We start from the raw sequence: 20,780 nt of genomic DNA, 5'->3' as shown, positions 1-20,780 counted from the left end.
ACTACCTTAGCCTACAATAAACACATGATGGGATAAACCCCAAATGAGTTCATGAGAATACAACTATATTATCAAAAGCTAGGCCTATAATTGCTTCATATCAAATATTTTCTGAAAAAATATTTGTTTTAAAATCATAATCTATAAAAAGAATCCATTATTAATAAAAAAAGATTAACTTTTTCAAAAAAAGAACACAACTTCTATCATTTATTCTAAATGACTAAAGGTCATTTGGTGCTTGCTTTCTTTTCACCTACTCAAAAAAAAAACAAAACAAACATATTCAAGAATGAAAAATTTTGCCTGTTCTGAGACAGTGCACAAGAATGAAAATCCACTATCGGATCCAGAATCTAGTCGAGCATCCCAAACACTAGAGTTTAGCTAAACATAACTGTGAGTTTAAATCCCCATATAGCTTAAAAGACACCCAAGTCTACAAGAAAATTTCCATAACCAATGTGAATTTGTAAGTCGAAGAACATCTCAACGGTTTGCCTTGGCAACACGCTCAATCTCATCCTTCTTCTTGATCGCGTAGCTGTTAAATGCACACATAATATGATGAGCTTAATAGGGAAGAAAGTGGAAGTCCAACGTATCGGAAAAGTTTTTGAGGAATTCACCTGTTGGAGGAACCCTTTGCTGCATTAATTAACTCATCAGCCAAGCACTCGGCAATGGTCTTGATGTTTCGGAAAGCACTTTCCCGTGCACCAGTAGTGAGGAGGTAAATTGCCTGGTTAACCCGCCTCAGCGGGGAGATATCAACTGCCTGACGCCTGACAACACCAGCAGACCCAATTCGAGTAGCATCTTCTCTTGGACCACTGGCATGCAAAGGAGCATAAGACACATTAACATCTTCAACATGTGACAAGCATCTAACTTTCTAACTTCAAACCTCCCACCCATTCAGTAACATAATGTGAGTGAATCAAAATAAGACAGAACAAGTTTCAAGCAGGTTGAAGTATTTGACATGTAATGCTTAAATCAAATTAATTGTAGATGGGACTGCATTCTCATTAGATTCCAGTAAACACTCTTCCTTCCACACCCATGCAATGTAAGACTAGGAACTTTAAAGGATCACACAGGCGCTATGCAAGAGCATTGCTACTTATTATTTATTTAGTCCGTTCCTTTAAGTTAGTGTTCAACTTATAAGGTGCAAAATATTCTTACAAAAGGGGTTAAAGTATATGTAGTTTGCCTTGTTGAATGTCCTTACAATGATCCTAAAGTTTAGAGTCCAATTACCTGTTAATGATCGCATCAACCATGACTTGGATAGGGTTTGCATCGGTGAGCAAATGAATAATCTCCATAGTATGTTTAATTATGCAGACAGCCATAAGCTTCTTTCCATTGTTCCGGCCATGCATCATCAAAGAATTGGTGAGTCTTTCAATAATTGGGCACTGTGCCTTGCGGAACCTCTTAGCAGAGTACCTTCCTGCAGTGTGTGGGAGATATGTTGCATGTTTCGGAGGAGTCACAGCAATGTAATCAGCAAGCGAGATGTCACTAATCTGCACTTGACAGAGAAAGGATTAATCACATCACGATGGAATAAACAACAGGGGATCATCTCAACTCTGGTGTTATCATAAAGCTAGAATTGCATATAAATTTAAACAAACATAACTCGTCCAGTAATTGTTCTCTATGGACGTATTGCAATTACGTAAACAGTACGATGATATATCAAAGTTCACTATTTGCACTCAATCATCGATCCATGGGTGCTCCAGTATTTGGGATCGACTACTAGAATTCTATATAAATGCCTACCCAAAGCTGGCTATATCATTTACAATCAACAAGAATCCGAGTAGCAGATAATGAAGGTTGTATTTTCATTTGCGCAGACTGAAAATCCTAGATCACTCGAAACACTAAAATTCCAAGTGTCGTTAACGCATCAAGCAAAGATTACACTAAAAAAAAAGGTGAAATATAAAAGCTAAAGCATCAATAATCAACCTTGCCAACAATCTACAGGACGAAAAAACGGTGGGATGGTGTTGCCATCTGAAACAAAATGGATAAATCAATTGCTTCTTTTCCATAAGTACTTAAAAGAAGATCATAAGGGTAAAGAACATTGTCAACCGAAACCAAAACCCCGATTCATACGATCGATGGAAATGCTCCGAGCTAATAGGCTGGTGAAGAGAACTAACCTCGACATCATCGAAGGACCAGCGATTGAAGAGCTTAACCTCCTGTTGCTGGATCGCCATTGGCGCAGACGAAGGATAGCGGAGATGCGTGGGCAGCGGACCAGCGGCGGAGAAACCCTAATGTATCGGGTGAACACGCAGGGAATCAAATATATAGCGACCGCTCGATCAAGACTGTCTTAAACACATTTGATCTAAGACGGACGGTCTACCAACGGACGCGTGGCTATTTCATTTAATGAATCATAGGGTTTGCAAAATAACATATATACATATAATTTTTACATAGATGAGTAATCAAATAATAAAAAATGTATTTTAAATACTTCAAATAGAGATTTTATAAAGAAGGATCTCTTTTAATTTTTTCTCTTTAATTTTTATTCAATATATATTTCTAAGATGGACTGGTAATGGGCTTTTGTTTATAATCTCCTGGATTAATTCAGTTGGTAAGTTGATTGTTAGTTTTTACATGGTATAAAAGTTATATAATAATTTTTATAATGTATAGAAGTTAGTTGCTAGTTTGTAGCACGTATAGAAGTTAGTTGTTAGTTTTTACAATAATAATTTTATATCATTTTGATTTTAATTTTTTTAATGATAATCTGATTAAAATAACATTTTAATAAAAAAAATAACGGATGGATACTCAATGATACTCGTTACATTTTAAATGAATATTATCTAATTACGATCAACTATTTAGAAACTAGCATGTAGCTGATTTACACCGTGTAGAAACTAGTTGCTAGCTTCTACAACAATGACATTATATCATTTTGATTTTACTTTTTTTGAGTAATAATTTGATTAAAACAATATTTCAACCAACAAAATAATCGATGAGGACTCTATAACATTCATTATATTTTAAATAAACATTATCTAATTAAGATCAGTCATATGGAAGTAGTATGATATGATCAAGTGATCAAATAATATAAGGATATTTTAGACCTTTTACGTTAAATAGGATACTCATTTGACTTTAATTGAAAATAACGATGGGTGTCCATTTGACGAAATGATGGATGTCCTTTTATTTTTGCCCAAAATTAAAAAAGCATTCCAAATTATATAAATGATGAGTTTTTTAAAAACAAAATTAAAAGGGTGCTTCATCAAATATTTTATATCAATTTTTTTATTTATTTACAAAATCAAATTTTTTCTTACAAAAAAAGATATCTTAGGATTGTTTAAAACTTATGATGTAAATTTAAATCTATGTGATACATTTTGTCAAAATAGAATTACATATAGAAAATCTGACTAATGGTTCTAGTGAAGTATTATTGATGGTAAATGCTAAATTTATGTCTTTAGTGAATGGTTGTAACATCTAATTGTTTTGAATTAATCTAAATCTTGATTAAAAATTAAGTTTTGCATCACTTTATCATGCTTGATATGTTCATGTTCTTAGTTTGTATTATATATTTGTGGTTTCTACTAGAAGTTTGCACATCAGTCTCTCTCTCTCTCTCTGACAAATGTCCCTGACAAATGTCCTACTTCGAATAATATGCCTTGCTCTCAATGCTGACCTAGTATGGACTCATGGATAGTGAGGCTCTTTATAGTATCAAGAAAGAGGAGCACAAAGAAGAAGACAAGAACAAGGATTGCTTTGAGAAATTTGTGTTAGTCGTAGTATTCTAAAGACAATGGCATTGTAAGACCATCATTGTGCAATATAATGGCATCACACTATTGAAAAATTATAGAAAATCCTACTTTTAGAATGGTGGGTAGGTTTTGTAGGATTAAGTCCACATGAGTAGACTAAATCCAATTGAGTTCACATGGATAGACTTAATCTCCATAAGGTTGGACTCACATTTGATTAATACATACATAATCAATTGCCAATAAAGTAATTAAACCCAATTAAGTGACTACACCCAATTAAATGATCTAATGCTTGATACATATAAAGAGGGTTTGGATTAAATGGATGTGTATTTAATTTGTACATCCAATAACCTAGTTCATTAACATTGATGGACTGTTAATGATGGATGAGCTTTTATGATGAATAGTCCCCATAGGTTGGGCCAAATATAAAAGGGAAGAGATAGAGTTCATTATAACATGTTGAACCTAGCTCTTCCTTCTAACTCCTTCCCCATTTGAGAAAAAACGTGCTTGTCAGCTCAATCCTGTGAAAGACGTCCGCTGCGCACGCAGGATACTACGCCGACAAGTAAGAAGCACTAACCTTTGCGATGAAATCAGGTCAGTCGTTTAAAGAGTTGTTGCTTCATTTTCTTATACTTTAGAACTGATGATAGTTAGATACTTGGGAAGAAATACATCCTTTAGGTTGTTCATTGATGTATTGCAAATCTATTAATTGGTATCAGAGCTTCGGGATTGCTTATTGTCAGTTTTAAAGCGTGAGAATTGGTTTTCAACGTTTATTTTGCACAAATACATCAATTTCTGCATTTGATGAGCGAAATTGATGTATATTCATTGAATGTAGATGGATAGATTAGGATTTAACCCTTGAATCGAGTTTTTCGCATTATCCATGAAGAACGAGATTGGCGGCGTGATTTTAGGGCAGAAAATCACGTTTCAGAAATGGGCTAAAACGTGATTTTCTGATATCAATCGATTGGGAAGGTTCCCAATCGATTGGGAGTCGCGAATTCGCGAACAGAAGCAACCCGAATCGATTGCTTGATCGATTGGTGCTTACCAATTGATTGGCGTAAGGTTGGATCGATTGGGATGCTAAAGTTCACGAACAGAATAGCTCTGAATCGATTCGGACTGCAGTTCATGATAAGAATCCTTCTAGATCGATCGACTGATCGATTGAGGTCACCAATCGATCAACTAATCAATTGAAGTTCGAAAGAATCGAACAGAAAACTCCTGGATCGATCGACTGATCGATTGGGGTTACCAATCGATCGACTGATCGATTGGGGTTACCAATCGATCGACTGATCGATTGAGGTTACCAATGGATCGGCTAATCGATCAAAATTGGGAGAAGCCAACAGAAAGCTTCTGGATCGATCGGCTAATCGATTGGAATTCACCAATCGATCAGCCAATCAATTGGAGTTCGTTGGGTTATCCTCAGAAGGTCTTTGGATCGATCGGTTAATCGATTAGCGTTGATCAATCGATCAGCTGATCGAATGGGGTGGATGAACAAGCGAACATAAGTTTTCTGGATCGATCAATGAATCGATTCATGTATGTTCAATCGATTGGTCAATCGATTGACACAGTGTAAATCGATTCACATCCATTCTTGATCGATTAAAAGGATGTCAATCAATTGATATCTAATACCAATCAATTGATAACTGAATTTAGCTCCGTTTTCAGCAATTTCTTCCTGGATTCTTTTTCGCTCTTGCTACCTAGTCGAATCAATACTATCACCAAAGCAAGAACTATTGAGGAGGCTAGGAGTATTAGTATAGAGGGATGTATGCCCATGCTAATGGTGATTGGCCCAAAGGAAAATCATTCTTATGCCGGATATATATTTAAGGAAGCTTACAAATGAAGTTAAACTTCTTGATCATGCGCATGGTGTCTCGGCCCAAAGGAAGGGGCACTGTGTGGCCGATTGGAAATATTGTGAGTGGCTAGAAAACATAAGCTAAATAAAGAAGCTCATGACTAAAGTATCATGCACATGATGTGTCGGCCCAAAGGAAGACGAGTTATGTGACAAATGAAGATGATCATGAGTTATTTAGAGAGTACCAATAACAAGTTACAATTTAGTCCAAAGACTTAATGTAATGTTGCACTAGATATCTCTATGTATGTCCATACAGATGCATGTTTTATTTGTTGCTTTTGTTATTGCACTAGATACATGTTTACTAAATTGAGATATGTTCTTTGCATTTGCTTATGTAGTGTTCTCAATGTATGTTAATCTGAACAACATTCCCATGCTTACTGGCATAAACTTTGGACCATGAAAAGAACATATTACAATTTTATTGGACTGCATGGATCTGGACTATAACTTTAGGTATGATTGCCCTGCACCTTTGACTGATGATTCGACTGCGGATCAAAGATGAACTTTGACAAGTGGGAGCGATTTAATCGCATGAGTCTAATGATCATGAGAATGTCAATTCCAGAATCACTAAGGGGTTCGATAACTGAGAAGGAGGATGCTAAAATCTTTCTTAAGGAATTAGCGGATTGATTCGTCTCAAACGAAAAGGTCGAGACTACTACACTTCTCACGAAGTTAGTGTCCATGCGATACACAGGGAAGGGTAACATTAGAGAGTACATCATGGAGATGTCTAACTTGGTTACAAGACTTAAGACACTAAAGTTAGATATGTCTAAAAGTGTCCTTGTGAACCTCATCTTAATCTCTCTGCCTACACAGTTCACTCCTTCTAAGATTAGCTATAATACTCAAAAGGAGAAATGGATACTAAATGAGCTCATAGCTCAGTGTGTGCAAGAAGAAGAGAGATTAAGGGGTGACACATCTCAAAATGCTCACTATGCATCCTTATCTCAGTATTCGAACAAGAAAAGGAAAAAGGGTAATGGTAAGGGTAAACAACTTGCAGTGACTGGGGCTTCAGGGTATAAGGCACAAAAGCAACAAGATCCAGACCCAACTGTTGGTGCGGGAAGCATCCGACGATCGAACTTGTGTTTTGATTATGTCAAAGGGTTCAAAGTTAGGTTGTCTTTTGATCTAACATGTTTGAATGAGATTGCAGGAAAGTCCTAAGTGTACTTAGGCAAAAGTCTTAGCTACGGTTAGGCGAGTGGAAAATCCTAGGAAGTGGTAACCCTAGGTGAAAAAAGTCCTAGTTGCGGTTAGGCAAAGGGAAAACCCTAGGGAGCAGTAACCCTAGGTCCTAGGGGGTGGTAACCCTAGGTGGAAAGCCTTGGCAGGTCGAGGTCTTCGGGCAAAAGTCCTAAAGTTGAAAACTCTAGGTGAAAATCCCGGTGTCGTGGATCAGGTGGAAAGTCTAGGTGGGTCGTGGAGCGGACGCCCAGCGGAAAGACCTGAAGACTCGGGCACTGAGCAAAAGCCCAGTCGATCTGAAGGATCGAACTGACAACAGGTATACTCTCCTGAGTGGAGTAGGTGAGGACGTGTTCCCCGCTGAGGGAACAGTAGGCGTCGATTCGATTTAGGGTTTCCGGACGAAAATCCAAAGTCAGAATCGGACAGTCCGATGACTATTAGACATTTATGTTTATGTTATTATTATGTGCTAACTTTATGTTGCAGGGTATGCTTGGTATTTTGGGACTAACATATCTTCCAGAGACAAAAGAACAAGTTTTTGCCTCGGATGAACAGTACCCGAGGTACCCTCCATGGAGCTTGGATGCGCCTCGGGTGTAAGGGCTGAGGAGTCTATATAGCGGAGCTGGAGGCGCCTTCCAAAGGAGCTGGAGGCACCTCAGACGGCCTTGGAGGCGCTCTCCATGGAGCTTGGAGGCGCCTCAGGTGTAAGGGCTGAGGAGTCTGCGTAGCGGAGCTGGAGGCACCTTCCAAAGGAGCTGGAGGCACCTCGGACGGCCTTGGAGGCGCCCTCAAGGGCATCAAAGGCGCCCTCAAGAGGATAAGCAGTGGGCGAAGTGGAGCTTGTTCGTGTTGCGAATCCACCGGTGATGGAGTCACCTTCAAGGGCCTTGAAGGGGCCCTCAACGGCTTATATCAGCCAGTCTCGACCAGCAGCTCTATACAACGACTTATAAGCAATCTTTCTTCAGCACAATGCTAACGAGACGATCCGGCTAAGCTACAACAAGACACCGATGACCAAAAGCTTTAATTTTACGATTCGCTTATGTCAGTATAATTTTCAGTACAGATTAATTGTAATATTCATTTGTAACCTTTTGCGAGATTATAGTTGTTGCCCAAAGTAAACGCTCAACGAGCGTGGGCCTCGGAGTACGAGTCGCCCAAGGTTCTGAACCAAGTAAAAACACTTGATGTCTTTCTGTGTTTGTTTTATATTTCCGCTACATTTACTCGTTGATTTTCCGAAATGAAAGGTGAAATCCACGAGCGCTATTCACCGCCCCCCCCCCCTCTAGAGCTTTTCGATCCAACACCAACTTGTTTCTTTTGTAAAAAGAAAGGTCATCTGAAGAAGGACTACCCTAGATACGCCAATTGGTGTGCCAAAAAAGGTATACTTCTCAACTTTGTTAGTTCAGAAGTCAACCTAGCTACAGTACCTAATAACACTTGGTGGATAGATACTGGTATAACTACTCACATAAGTGTAACTATGCAGGGTTGCCTCACGAGCCGAATGCCAATTGATGCCGAAAGATTCATCTATATCGGAACAGACAAGAAGGCAAAAGTAGAGACAATAGGTGTCTTTAGAGTTTATTTGAGGAACAATGTACTTTTGAATTTGGAAAATACATTGGTAGTGCTGTCTTTTAAATGGAACTTAATTTCTATTTCATGTTTGGACAAATCTGAATACACTTGTTCATTTGAAAAAGGAAAGTTTAGTATTTTTTGAAATTTTATTTTGTGTGGTACTGGTTCCTTGATTGACAAGCTATATAGATTGAACACTGAAACTCATACGGATAATCTTGTGATGCATAGTATAGGTGTGAAGCGTGGTGTGATAAATAAAAATTCATCCATGTTGTCGCATAGGCATTTAGGGCATATCTCTAAACGACGCCTAGAAAGGTTAATGTCACTAGAAATTCTCAATTCTCTTGATATGTTAGATTTTGGAATCTGCATAGAGTGTATCAAGGGGAAAACAACTAACAAAAGTAATAAGGGCTTAATGCGGAGTAATGGAGTCTTAGAGCTTATACATATGGATATATGTGAATCATTTCCTAAGGCTTTTTGGAATGATCAATTATATTTTATAAGTTTTATAGATGATTATTCTCGATATGGATATTTATATCTTATTCATGAGAAGTCACAATCCTTAGACATGTTCAAAACCTTCAAAGTCAAAGTTGAAAGTCAACTTGGTAAGAAGATTAAGGTCGTAAGATCAAACCGTGGTGGTGAATACTATGGTAGGTCTGACGGATCAGGTGAACAACGTCCTGGGCATTTTGCGGATTACCTTACTGAGTGAGGTATCATGGCGCAATACACTATGCCTAGAACACCTTAGCAGAATGGTGTAGCAGAGCGACGAAATCGAACTCTCAAGAACATGGTGAGAAGTATGATTGCATTTTCCTCTCTACCGGAGTCCTTGTGGGGTGAATCACTCAAGACTGCGATTTACCTACTCAACAGAGTTCCTAGTAAGACAGTAACAAAAACCCCATACGAGTTGTGGACAGGTAGAGCACCTAGTCTTAGGCATCTACATGTCTGGAGTTGTCTAGCTGAAGCTAGGTCCTATAGGCCTAACGAAAGGAAATTGGACTCAAGAACTATTAGTTGTCATTTTGTAGGATACTCTGAAAACTCAAGAGGTTTCAAGTTCTACAACCCCTTGAGTATATTCTTTTTCGAGACGGGTAATGCCAAATTCATTGAGGATGGTGGGGGTGGTAAAGCTAGGGAAATATCATTTGAGGAGAACATTAGTGATCCTAATATGGTGACTACTAATGCAACTGATAGTGAAATGGTTACCATTCCATATATAGTTGAAGTTGCACAACCAGAACGGGTAGTTGTCCATGATATTCCCATGTCACTTCCAATTCATTTGGAAGGTACATCATCTCAAATAGAGGAATTCTCTCCTATGGTTGAGAATGTCTCCCAACCATCTTAAGATTAAGTGCCATCAAGAAGATCCATTAGAGAGAGGAGATCCACGATGTCTCGTGATTATGTTTATCTTCAAGAGCATGAGTTTGGCATTAGGTTGGAAGATGATCTCATATCATTCCAAGAAGTCAAACAATGCTCTCATCCAGAAAAATGGATCAATGCCCTGAAAGAAGAGATGAAGTCCATGGCAGACAATGACGTTTGGGAACTTGTAGAATTGCCTGAAGGTGTGAAACCAATTGGTTGTAAATGAATATTTAAAACCAAACGGAATTCACGTGGCAATGTCGAAAAGTATAAGGCACGCCTAGTCACCAAGGGATTCATTCAAAAGGAGGGCATCGATTACAAGGAGACTTTTTCGCCGGTTTCGACGAAAGACTCCCTTAGGGTAATTATGTCACTTATAGCTCATTATGATCTAGAGCTACACCAAATGGACTTTAAGACTATGTTTCTTAATGGAAACATTGAAGAGACTATATACATGGTGCAACCGGAGAATTTTGAGTCGGATGACTCAAAGCACTTAGTATGTAAACTAAGGAAGTCCATTTATGGTTTGAAGAAGACATCTTGTCAATGGTACCGGAAGTTTGATCAAGTGGTTTCTTCATATGGTTTCAAGGAGACTCCAGTTGATCAATGTTTGTATATCAAGTTCAGTGAGAGCAAGTTTATAATACTAGTTCTTTACGTGGATGATATATTGCTTGCAAACAATGATATGAATATGTTGCTAGAAACCAAGTCATTTCTATCCGATAAATTTAAAATGAAGAATCTTGGTGAAACATCTTTTGTTTAGGCATACAGATTATTCGTGATCGTTCAAGGTACACACTTGGACTATCACAAAAGGTCTATATAGAAAAGGTGCTCATTCAGTATGGTATGTAGAGTTGTGCTCCCGGTGATACTTCGATGGCAAAGGGTGATAAACTTAGTTTGCAACAATGTTCATGTATTGAACTTGAGATCAAAGAAATGCAACAATTCCTCTATGCATCAACAGTAGGGAGTTTGATGTATGCTCAAGTATGTACACATCCGGATCTTACGTACATTATGGGGATGTTGGGTAGATATTTGAGTAATACTGGACCAACGCATTTGAAAGCCGTAAAGAGGATTATGCGATATCTGTAGAGAACAAATGATTACATGCTCACTTATCGGAGATCAAGTCATCTGGAGATCATTGGATATTCAGACTCCGATTTTACGGGATGCTTGGATAGCAGGAGGTCCACTTCAGGTTATATTTTTATGTTGGCAGAAGGGGCTATATCATGGAAAAACGTCAAACAGATGCTAATAGCCGCTTCCACTATGGAGACAGAGTTCATAGCCTACTATGAAGCTTCCAACCACGGGATATGGATGCGGAACCTTATCACAGGGTTACAGATCATTGGCAGCATTGATAAACCATTGAGGATAAACTGTGATAACAAAGCTGTAGAATTATATTTCAAGAATAATCGCAGTTCATCGAAGTCTAAACACATCGATATAAAATTTTTGGCAGTTAAAGAAAGAATTCAGAATGGTCAAATAATGATGAGCATATAAGGACAGATTCCATGTTAGCGGATCCACTCACTAAGGATTTGCCACCCAAGGTGTTTCATCAGCATGTACTAAATATGGGGGTTCTTCCTTTTGATGAAGTACCTATTATGTAGGAATATGTATTTTGTATGATGCTCTATGTTCATGAACACATATTCTTTGCTCATTGTATATACTACAGTTTTTCTTATATGTGTACATGATTTTATGAATGCCATATTTACTATTGCAGTTTTTGCATTTGGTTATTGTAAATATGATATGAACTCCTCTTGGAGTCATAAAGTCAAATTATGATTTACCACTGTAGTTTAGCATCAGGTTTTGGTAAATATGATTTGGACTCATTTGGGTCATAAAGAGGACTTATTGAGAACGTGCACTTGTAGATCACATTTCATGCCATTCTTGTACTACACATCCACATTGAATCTATGTCGTTAATGATATTAGTATTGTGATTACTGTTGGGTCTTGTTACAGTTATAGTGGATATGACTTCTTTAGTCCTGTATTAATTGATTTAATGGACCAGATTGTTTAAAGGGATATTTAACCCATAAAGTTTGGCATGTTGAGCTCAACTTAGGGGTTGTGTGGTGTATAAGGAATCAAGTATAGCCCAAGTGAGAGATTGTAGGATTAATTCCACATGGGTGGACTAGATCCAATTGAGTCCATATGGGTGGGCTTAATCTCCATAAGGTTGGGCTCACATTTGATTAATACATACATAACCAATTGCCAATAAAGTAACTAAACCCAATTAAGTGATCTAATGCTTGATGCATATAAAGAGGGTTTAGATTAAATGTATATGGATTTAATGTGTAGATCCAATAACCCGGTTCATTAACATTGATGGGTTGTTAATGATGGATGGGCTTTTATGTGGATAGTCCCCATAGGTTGGGCCAAGTATAAAAGGGAAGAGATAGGGTTCATTAGGGCATGCTGAATCTAGCTCTTCCTTCTAGCTCCTTCTTCCCCATTTGAGAAGAAGCGTGCTTGTCAGCTCAATCCTGTGGAAGACGTCCGCTGCACTCACGGGATACTATAGCCACAAGTAAGAAGCACTAACCTTTGCGATGGAATCAGGTCAGTCGTTTAAAGAGTTGTTGCTTCATTTTCTTATGCTATAGAACTGATGATAGCTAGATACTTGGGAATAAATACATCCTTTAGGTTGTTCATTGATGTATTGCAAGTCTATCATGTTTGATGTTAGTAAAAGTCAATCAAGTATGTAAGTAAAATAATAAAAGACATTTGGGCAAAAGTTAAAAGTGCATCCTATTTTTTTTAAATCATTAAAGGAGACGGTCCTACTTTACTTTTTAATTAAAAGATACCCTTTGTCATTATTCAGTCGTATATATTTAGCCTCCTACCATTTAGTACTATTTTCATTATTATCTCCCACTTTTCCTGCTTAAATATTAATCCAGTCGAACATATTGTAACAGCTATGATTTCATAGCTGTTATAACACATACTAATCTGTTAAAAAATATTCATGTTGTAACAGTTACTGTTTTGTAGCTGCTGCAATGTGAATTCAACTCTATTCACCTGCTATTCATATAGTAGAAGTTTCAAAATCATAGTTGCTATAACTGTTGTAGCATCTACGATTTCTTAGCTGCTACAATGCAAATTTGACTTGCTCACCTAAAATTCACATTGTAGCAATTACAAAGCCATAACTATTACAATGCATCTGATCAATTCATAAATTGGATGGGAGATTTATGAGAGCGGCTTGAGAAGAGAAGGGCTTTTGTTTCATCTAATCGATTCAGATTTCGAAACCATCTCAATCGGTCAGTTTACAATTCCTTCTTATTTGGTTGAGTATTTGATTAATTTATTTGTTTTGAATTTTTTATTGAAGTTATTTTTCAATCTACGGGTCAATCCAAGCACTGTGAGCCAGTCTGTCTAAACTCTCAACTCGCTCGAGTTGGCCCATTTAAACCTATTAGATGATGGATTGATAAAATATCAATCTAACCCGTTTAAATTTTTTTAACGGGGTGAGCTAACTAGATGGACCCAACCCAAATTCATAGCTCATAATGTTTGTCTAGTAATATTTGGTTTATTACAAGTGGACCTTATGATCATAGGATTTAGCTTTCATGTATTCAATGATACCTAGGTAGAGAGTTGATTTAGGTGATGTAGGATAGTTTTGAGGAGGAAAAAATAAGTAGTCAAGATTTGATAGAAAAAATTGTGTTGGTTGACCAAAAATAAGTCAAGTGCCCCAGTAGTTTTATTAGGTCAACCTAAATTGGTTGAAACGGTCAAACCATATAATTCAGTCAAGATTAATTTGAACTTGTTAAAGCAAACATCAAAATACTCGAGTCAAGTAAAGAAGTTTTTAGTGACAACAACTAGTTTTTGGTTGACCAAAGAGTTGTTTTGGTCATGCAAACATCAAAAAATGACAATTAGACCTCATTTTGAAGTTGATTTAGTAGTTATTCGTTTGGCGCAAGTACTTGCACCAAAATACTCTAATCATCCCTCTACCTTTGCATGCTTTGGATAAACAAAACAATCAAATTGTGTTATATACACCTCCTCCGAAAGGTTTTCATTAATGATTTTAGCATTCATCTGTCATATTTCTTATCATGATATATAGAGCCATAACAATCATAATCCATACAGACTTAACTCCCACAGATTGACGTAGTTAGTATCTATCTGGCTGTTTGCTCCAATAGATTTTGGATATTTAGTGGGTGCAAAAATATTGGTGTAGTTTGTACTAATAATCAAACTCAAATTTTGATGTATGATAAATGGTTTAAAGTTAGATGTTGTGTGTTCTAACCTATTTACCAAGTGTGTAAAAGTGAAAGATTTAATGGAACCTGACACTAGATTAAAGTCTAGTTCAGTCTGGAGGATCTGATAACTGACAGGAAGCTCGAATAGGTTGATATCTAGCAGGAAGTCCAGTTAGATCTGCAGGGCCTGACAACTGGATGAAGTCTAGATAGGTCATCTGGTAGGAAGACCTAGTGGGTCAAGAGTTGAGTAAGTTTGCAATTGGTAAGTGAGATAAGTACTGGAGAAGAGAATCCAGTGAGGATGAGTCCTAATTGGACTGTCGGTGTTGGTCCAACTTAGATACATTTTGGAAGTCTAAGTTGAGACTAAGACTAGATCCTAGTCTTGGTAAGACAAGATCTAATTAATAGTTTTAATTTATATTATGCTTATTGTGCTAACTCTATGGTGTTAGAAATCAAAGCTGCAAGTTGATTGGAAAAAGGACTTCCAAGCACCTTAGAAGGGTCCAGGCGTCCGATGGTCTTGGTAACCCGGGTAGGTCCAGGCGCTTGGATTAATTGGGCCGAACCTAGCCACACATGCAGTTGAGTTGACACGCTCCGATTGATCAACACATGTAAGAGTTCAAGCGCTCAGGGGTGGTCCAGACGCTCGAGAAGTGATAAAGGCAACTTAGATAAGACTTCACTGAGGTGCAGTGAAGTCAGCATCCAGGCGCTCGAAGTTGGATAACTTAGCGCCGAAGCAGGATTGGATAAGCTTCAGCGAAGGCGCTTGGGGGTAGTCCAAGCACTTGGAAAGACCTATAAAAGAAGCTTTGACCAGTAGCATCAGGACATCATTCACTACAACTTTCATACTCACGTGTTGCTTCGAAAATTGCTCTACGACCCCAAAACACTCCTCCGATGACTACGCTAGAGCTTCAAAATAAAGTCGTCGGTACACTTGTATTTAAATTACTTGCACTTAAACTTTCTATATCCTTGTATCTATTCGATTGATATTAGTGGATTATTCGTCAGAAATGTCCAAAGAACTTGGGACTAGGAGTAGGAGTTGTCGAAAATTCTGAACCAAGTAAAATGCTTATGTTCCACTTTCTCATGTTCTCTTTCTCATTTAGTTTATTTTTCCATTGCACACTCACTTTCAAAAGAAAAAAAAAAGATTTTAAATTACACGTGATTCCCCCCCCCCCCCCCCCCTTTCATGTGCACATGATGCTACACAAAATGTTGGTTAATGTGATAGGACAAAATATCCTCCCGTGATTTACCTACCTATATCTTGTTATGGGACCGATGATACTGGGCCACTTGGGATGAACGATATCATCTTTTGCTCCAATGATCCATATAAACTTGATTATGATTATGTAAAAAAATTATATCATAGTTAATTTCTTACCTTTAACAATATCCATTAAGCATTATCATTCACGTTAGTTTTTTCTTGAAGATCTAATTTCACCTAATGGGTTTAGCCTCTTTGGATGGTTAGCAAGGTCCATACTTTATTGGCATATGAAACTAAACGAACTTCATGGCCTTAAGTTATTTCTCGAATTTGGTATCACATATTGCTTCCTCGTAGGTTGCAAGTGTTGGGAAAACAATGTTTTCTTATGGTTGGGTTCAATCATATTGTTTTCTTATGGTTAGGTTTTGTCATGTATGTATTAAGTGTGTAAAAGCTTAAAATAGTAGCTCATGGAGTTTTGTTGTCTTGAGTGATTCAAGTTGGGTTTTGCTTAGTGCTCAATAGCTTAGAATGAGTGGAGGATCTTTAGAGAAGCTCAGAGGACTCTAGGACATGAAATATTAAGACCATCTACATCAATTACCCTATCCAAAGTTTTTACCCTAAATTTTGAATAGAGTAGCTAAAAAATCTTTACATCAGCTATCCTATCCATTTCTTAAATTTGGCATTTATGAATAGTGCTTCTCTAAATTTAGGGAATGAATTTCATTTCATAAACATTAGAGAAAAGAGAAAAAATAGAGAAGGTGATTTATGATGTAGTGAAAAATGGATATTCAAATTTAATAAAGTAGCTTTTTTATCCTAAATTATGCATTTTGGATGCTCTAAGTGGTTGTTGTTGGAATCGTGGAGATTGTGTTCTCAATGGACCAATGACCTATAATGAGTAGTGGAGCTTTAGAGGAGTGTGAAGAACTTTAGGACATGAAGCATTAAGTGGTGGACTCACTAGCAATGATGCTCAAATAGCATGGAGCGAGCTCGAGGATCTTGGTGCATTTAACTGCTCTATAACTTGGGACAAGGTAGACTCGACGACATGAAACATTAGTCAAATGATGTGTTTAATCGCTTGATGACCAAGATCAAGGAAGTTGAAGATTTATAAGCATGAAAACTATAAAAGGTTATGAGAGTAAAAGTAATCTTGTGAAATTTGTATTGTTATTAACATTGTAAATTATGTGTCATAGCTAAGTAGGTATCTTAGTTATGAAGTATTTGATCAACGGACTTTGTCCTAAGTCATATTTTAACAATTTTATTAGTCCTGAATCGTTGCATAGGCTTATAATGGTCATAAGCCAACTAAAGGTGAGACCAAGTATGCCAATCAACTGGAGAGTCAATTGAATGCAAGTTCTAGGTGAACATAATTTTATTTTAGCCATAGTTGAGTGGATGCGATTTCAATTGATTAGATGTTAGAGTAGACAACTAGAAGCAAAGGTGGAGTCAGGTGTTAGTTTACTTGGGCTTGCTTGAGCCCCGCGGCGGGGGTAGATTTTATCCAATTGATCGAGTTCATTAGACATTATAGGTTGCATGAAATTACTCTCCAAACTTATGTGAACGAGTGCTTAAAGTGTTCATTATGGTTTGAAAGCTTTAACTTAAACTCTTCTTAATCTCATTTTCATTTAGCTTAACATGTTATTATCCTTGAGAGAGGGGAGCTCATTGTAAACAACCCTTGGTTGGGTGTGTAGAGGCTTGCCTCATTGCCTCTTGTAAAGGAGTAATTATAGTGGATTGACACATTGAATATGTCGGAGGTCATGGAGTAAGAATGAGTCTCTAAACTACATTATATCATTGTGTCATAATTCTATTACTTTGTATTTATTTTCTTTATTTCCATTAAGAGATACATGCCATGGTTAACTTACCGCACACAAGCATACTCACACTAACTATTTATTTTGTATTTGTTTGTGTGAGAATTTGAATTCCAATGCATGATCTATTCACCTCTCGCTCTCTCTATAACAAGTTCCGATCCTCATCCTCTAAGAGAAGCACATCAACAAGTGGGAAGCCTTGAGATTCATATCTCTTAGCAAAGCCTACGGATCATGGAGTTGTCACACCACTTTGTGCTAATTTCTCAGCTAGTCCCTAAAACATGAGCTTCCCTTTGTAGTTAGTCTTGAACTTCTTCTAGCTCAACTTAATACGAGCACAGAGCACTAGGCTTGGCACACATCCAATCGACCATGACTCTGTGTGTGCATCACTAAGACAAGGCTTAGGACTTTCATGAATGTTCAACTGTCCACTAAGCTACAACACTAACCAAGGCAAAGGTCTGAATCTCACCTTAAGGTAGGGACTACTCACTTCACTTTGAATGCCACTTTTTCTTTCAGTCTTCTTCTTCCAATATATTCTTTTACTGTCATTAATTGTTACAACACCATGCAAAGAATACTGCTAGCTTCTCCATTTTTTCCTTTGAACTAGCTAGAAGCTCTTTCTTCTACAGAATTAAGTATTAAATACTGATCATGCATATCTCTACCATCTCTGTTTATAGTTGAAATTAATGGAACTTGAAGGCAAATCAATCTACTTAAGCAGTGGGGGAGACTTTTGACAAAGAGAATCGAGGTACTGGTCCCTGTGTGGAAAACTGTACATGGCCCATGTATGCATGCGCATGCTGTAGAGCTCGTTGCCATGCTCATGCTTTAAAGCTTTGAAGGGTGAAGCGCGTGCATGATGAGGAACAAATTGAACATCGAAGAGTTAATGAAGGGAGAGTTAATCAAACTATGTTCTTGAAAAAGAATGAGTTAAAAGCATAACAGAAATAAGATAAACTACTTGAGAAATTATTCATACTACATCATGACACATCCTATCTCGCAGAAGAAATTGTCCTCTTCCTTCATCTCTATATAACAGTGACTCTGAATCAGTTCTGCTCTCCTATGTATTCCTTCTCTTGGATGGATGTTTGTGATAGATCCCTCTTATTTCTTTAGAGAAGAGTCAAAGTGGTCATGATCCCTCTTTGGATCTTCTTTCTTCTAAGAATTAATCTCCAACGCCTGTGACTACGTACATGTACATATTGAGAAGGCAAGCTGTAGAATTCTCATCCTAAAACCCACGCTTTTCCATTTGCATTCATGACCTTTCTCGGGCCTCGGAGTATGCCCACAAGCTGCCATGGCCGATGCTCCTTTTTATTTCCTGCGGCCCACCGTAATAAGACACCAGCATACCTCCAACTTCATTTGTCTCCATCCATCATTTTCATGCGACTGCACTCCCCCGTCTATACTCTCTGCAACCCATGCCTTCTGTTCCTGTTAGCTAATTTTGTTTTTCCTTCCTCTATTTAATCTGCTCCAGCTCCTCTGTTTTTCTCACTCCCTGCATCAAATGGAGGTAAACAACTCCTGTGCCTGATTTATGTATTTTGATCATGGCTGTTGTTGTTGTGGTGGTGGTGGTGTGGGTTCAGTTTAGTATTTTTCATGTAGGAAATGGTGAAGAGGTGCCAGGTTCCTGCATTTGGTCACTGGAACTGGAGCTTCTATGATGAAGACATCCCAATTTCTCAGTACTTTGAGTCCCGTCTCTTTGGAGGAGATCATGGTGGGGATCTGTTTAAGGTGCTGTCACCATGCAAAGATCAGGTTGGATATGCCTCGACATGCATCAACTGTTTGAGATTTTTCTTTTTTGTCATGCATTTTTTTTCTTGGGGGGAAGAAAAAGCAAGAAGGGAAGATGATGAAGTCTGTGAAGGAGAAGAAGATTGGGAGGAAGGACGATGCTGTTGATGAAGATCTCTACAAGATACCTCCAGAGATCCTTTATCAAATGCCAAAGAAGGCAATAATTATAGCATTAGTATATTCTATTTCTTATTTTCTTCTTCTGATTTTCAGTTTTGTTGTTCTTCTTTTCTTTTCTTTTCTTTGCAGAAAAAGAGATGGAATTTTTGCTCAGTTCTCCTCTGCCTCAGTTGCATTGCATGACTGGGATCAGAGATTAAGGAAATGGCTTCCTGATCAGAGTTCTGGAGTTTATGTTTTTGTTTTCTTCTGTTTTTTCTCCATGCCAACTGAATTCCAAGAAATGTATAACTTAAACCCTGAAGAAAAGGCTATGAACTATCTTGAATTGGAGAATTTTAGTTCAAGAGAGGTTGGCATGAAAAAAGTGGCAGAAGAAACAAAATTAAAAAATCAAAGTGCCCTTTTCCTTTGAATCTTTAATTTTTTTTTTTTTACCTTTATAAATCGTTCTCTCCAGTCATATGCTGTTGGTCCAGTTTGGATATCTTCTTTCCCTCTCCACTTTATCACTTTATATCCTTGTGAAAACCTACAATGATGAGAAAAAAAAAATAAACAGTGAAATTAGTTGCAATCTTGTTTGAAAGATGTTTTAGCATTCAACTTTTCCTCAAAGGTAGGAAAATTGATAGTTGATAACAGGCCTGCAATTGTGAGTCTGTAGCAAGTGAAGAAAAACTGCAAGAACCTGAGTGGTCGTGTCAATAAGGTGCCTTGGAATTCTAGGAAGCCATGAATAAAGTTGGAAGCTTTGTGTTGGCCTAACAACTAAAGCAGCTTTAGGGTTTGCTTATCACTGCATCTTGGAAAATATTCCAAATCTGTGAGCACTTGTCACTGCAACTCAGAAGCTTCAGATGCACAAGAGTTAGTAATAATGCTGTCTCTACTTTCAACACGAATGCTGCAGTCAGTTGACATGTTTCCTTTTATATGTAAAATGGAAACAAAGCTCAAACTTGCAAATCTTTTGGTGGTACTCGTGTAGATCACTAGGACTTTTTCCCACTTTTTTTTGTCTTTATCTTTTTGTTGTTTTTCTGATTTTTTTTTTTATCATTGTTCTTTGCCACTTTGAACTTTAAGAAGCCTTATTAAAGCTAAAGCATGATTAATGTTGTTAACCTAGTAGTATGAGCTTCCAAGAAAGTGGTGCTACTGATACAACAAAAATCATTAGCTGCTTATATTTCAAAATATCAGTCCACTTGTCCTTAACATCTCTAAACCCTTAAAGAGCAAGTCAAATCATAATTGAGTTCTAATTTTCTCGAGGAACAAGATTAGTTAGCTGATGAATACATGTTCGTCAAAGTCCGTAAGTGTACAGTTGTAATCAAATAATAAAAA

The 20,780-nt window shown here is 37.5% G+C and overlaps 2 protein-coding genes across 2 annotated transcripts; one reads left to right on the top strand and one right to left on the bottom strand.

Annotated features, from left to right (window-relative positions):
* Positions 1-293: 293 nt before the first annotated feature.
* Positions 294-2,339, bottom strand: LOC122021913 (40S ribosomal protein S5-like). Its single transcript, XM_042580092.1, has 4 exons — positions 2,193-2,339; positions 1,267-1,538; positions 630-833; positions 294-544 (listed from the first exon to the last, which is right to left on the bottom strand). The coding sequence occupies exons 1-4, from the start codon at positions 2,250-2,252 to the stop codon at positions 490-492; spliced, it is 591 nt and encodes a 196-aa protein (XP_042436026.1). The 5' UTR covers positions 2,253-2,339; the 3' UTR covers positions 294-489.
* Positions 2,340-18,883: 16,544 nt separating this feature from the next.
* On the top strand, positions 18,884-19,842 carry LOC122019562. Its single transcript, XM_042577020.1, has 3 exons — positions 18,884-19,014; positions 19,110-19,265; positions 19,342-19,842. The coding sequence occupies exons 1-3, from the start codon at positions 19,009-19,011 to the stop codon at positions 19,840-19,842; spliced, it is 663 nt and encodes a 220-aa protein (XP_042432954.1). The 5' UTR covers positions 18,884-19,008.
* The last annotated feature ends 938 nt before the right edge of the window (positions 19,843-20,780 follow it).

The sequence above is a fragment of the Zingiber officinale genome, chromosome 9A, assembly GCF_018446385.1.
Source record: "Zingiber officinale cultivar Zhangliang chromosome 9A, Zo_v1.1, whole genome shotgun sequence".
In the NCBI taxonomy this organism is placed as follows: Eukaryota; Viridiplantae; Streptophyta; class Magnoliopsida; order Zingiberales; family Zingiberaceae; genus Zingiber; species Zingiber officinale.
Note: the sequence above shows the minus strand (reverse complement) of the source record. Positions and strands in the feature narration are given on the sequence as shown.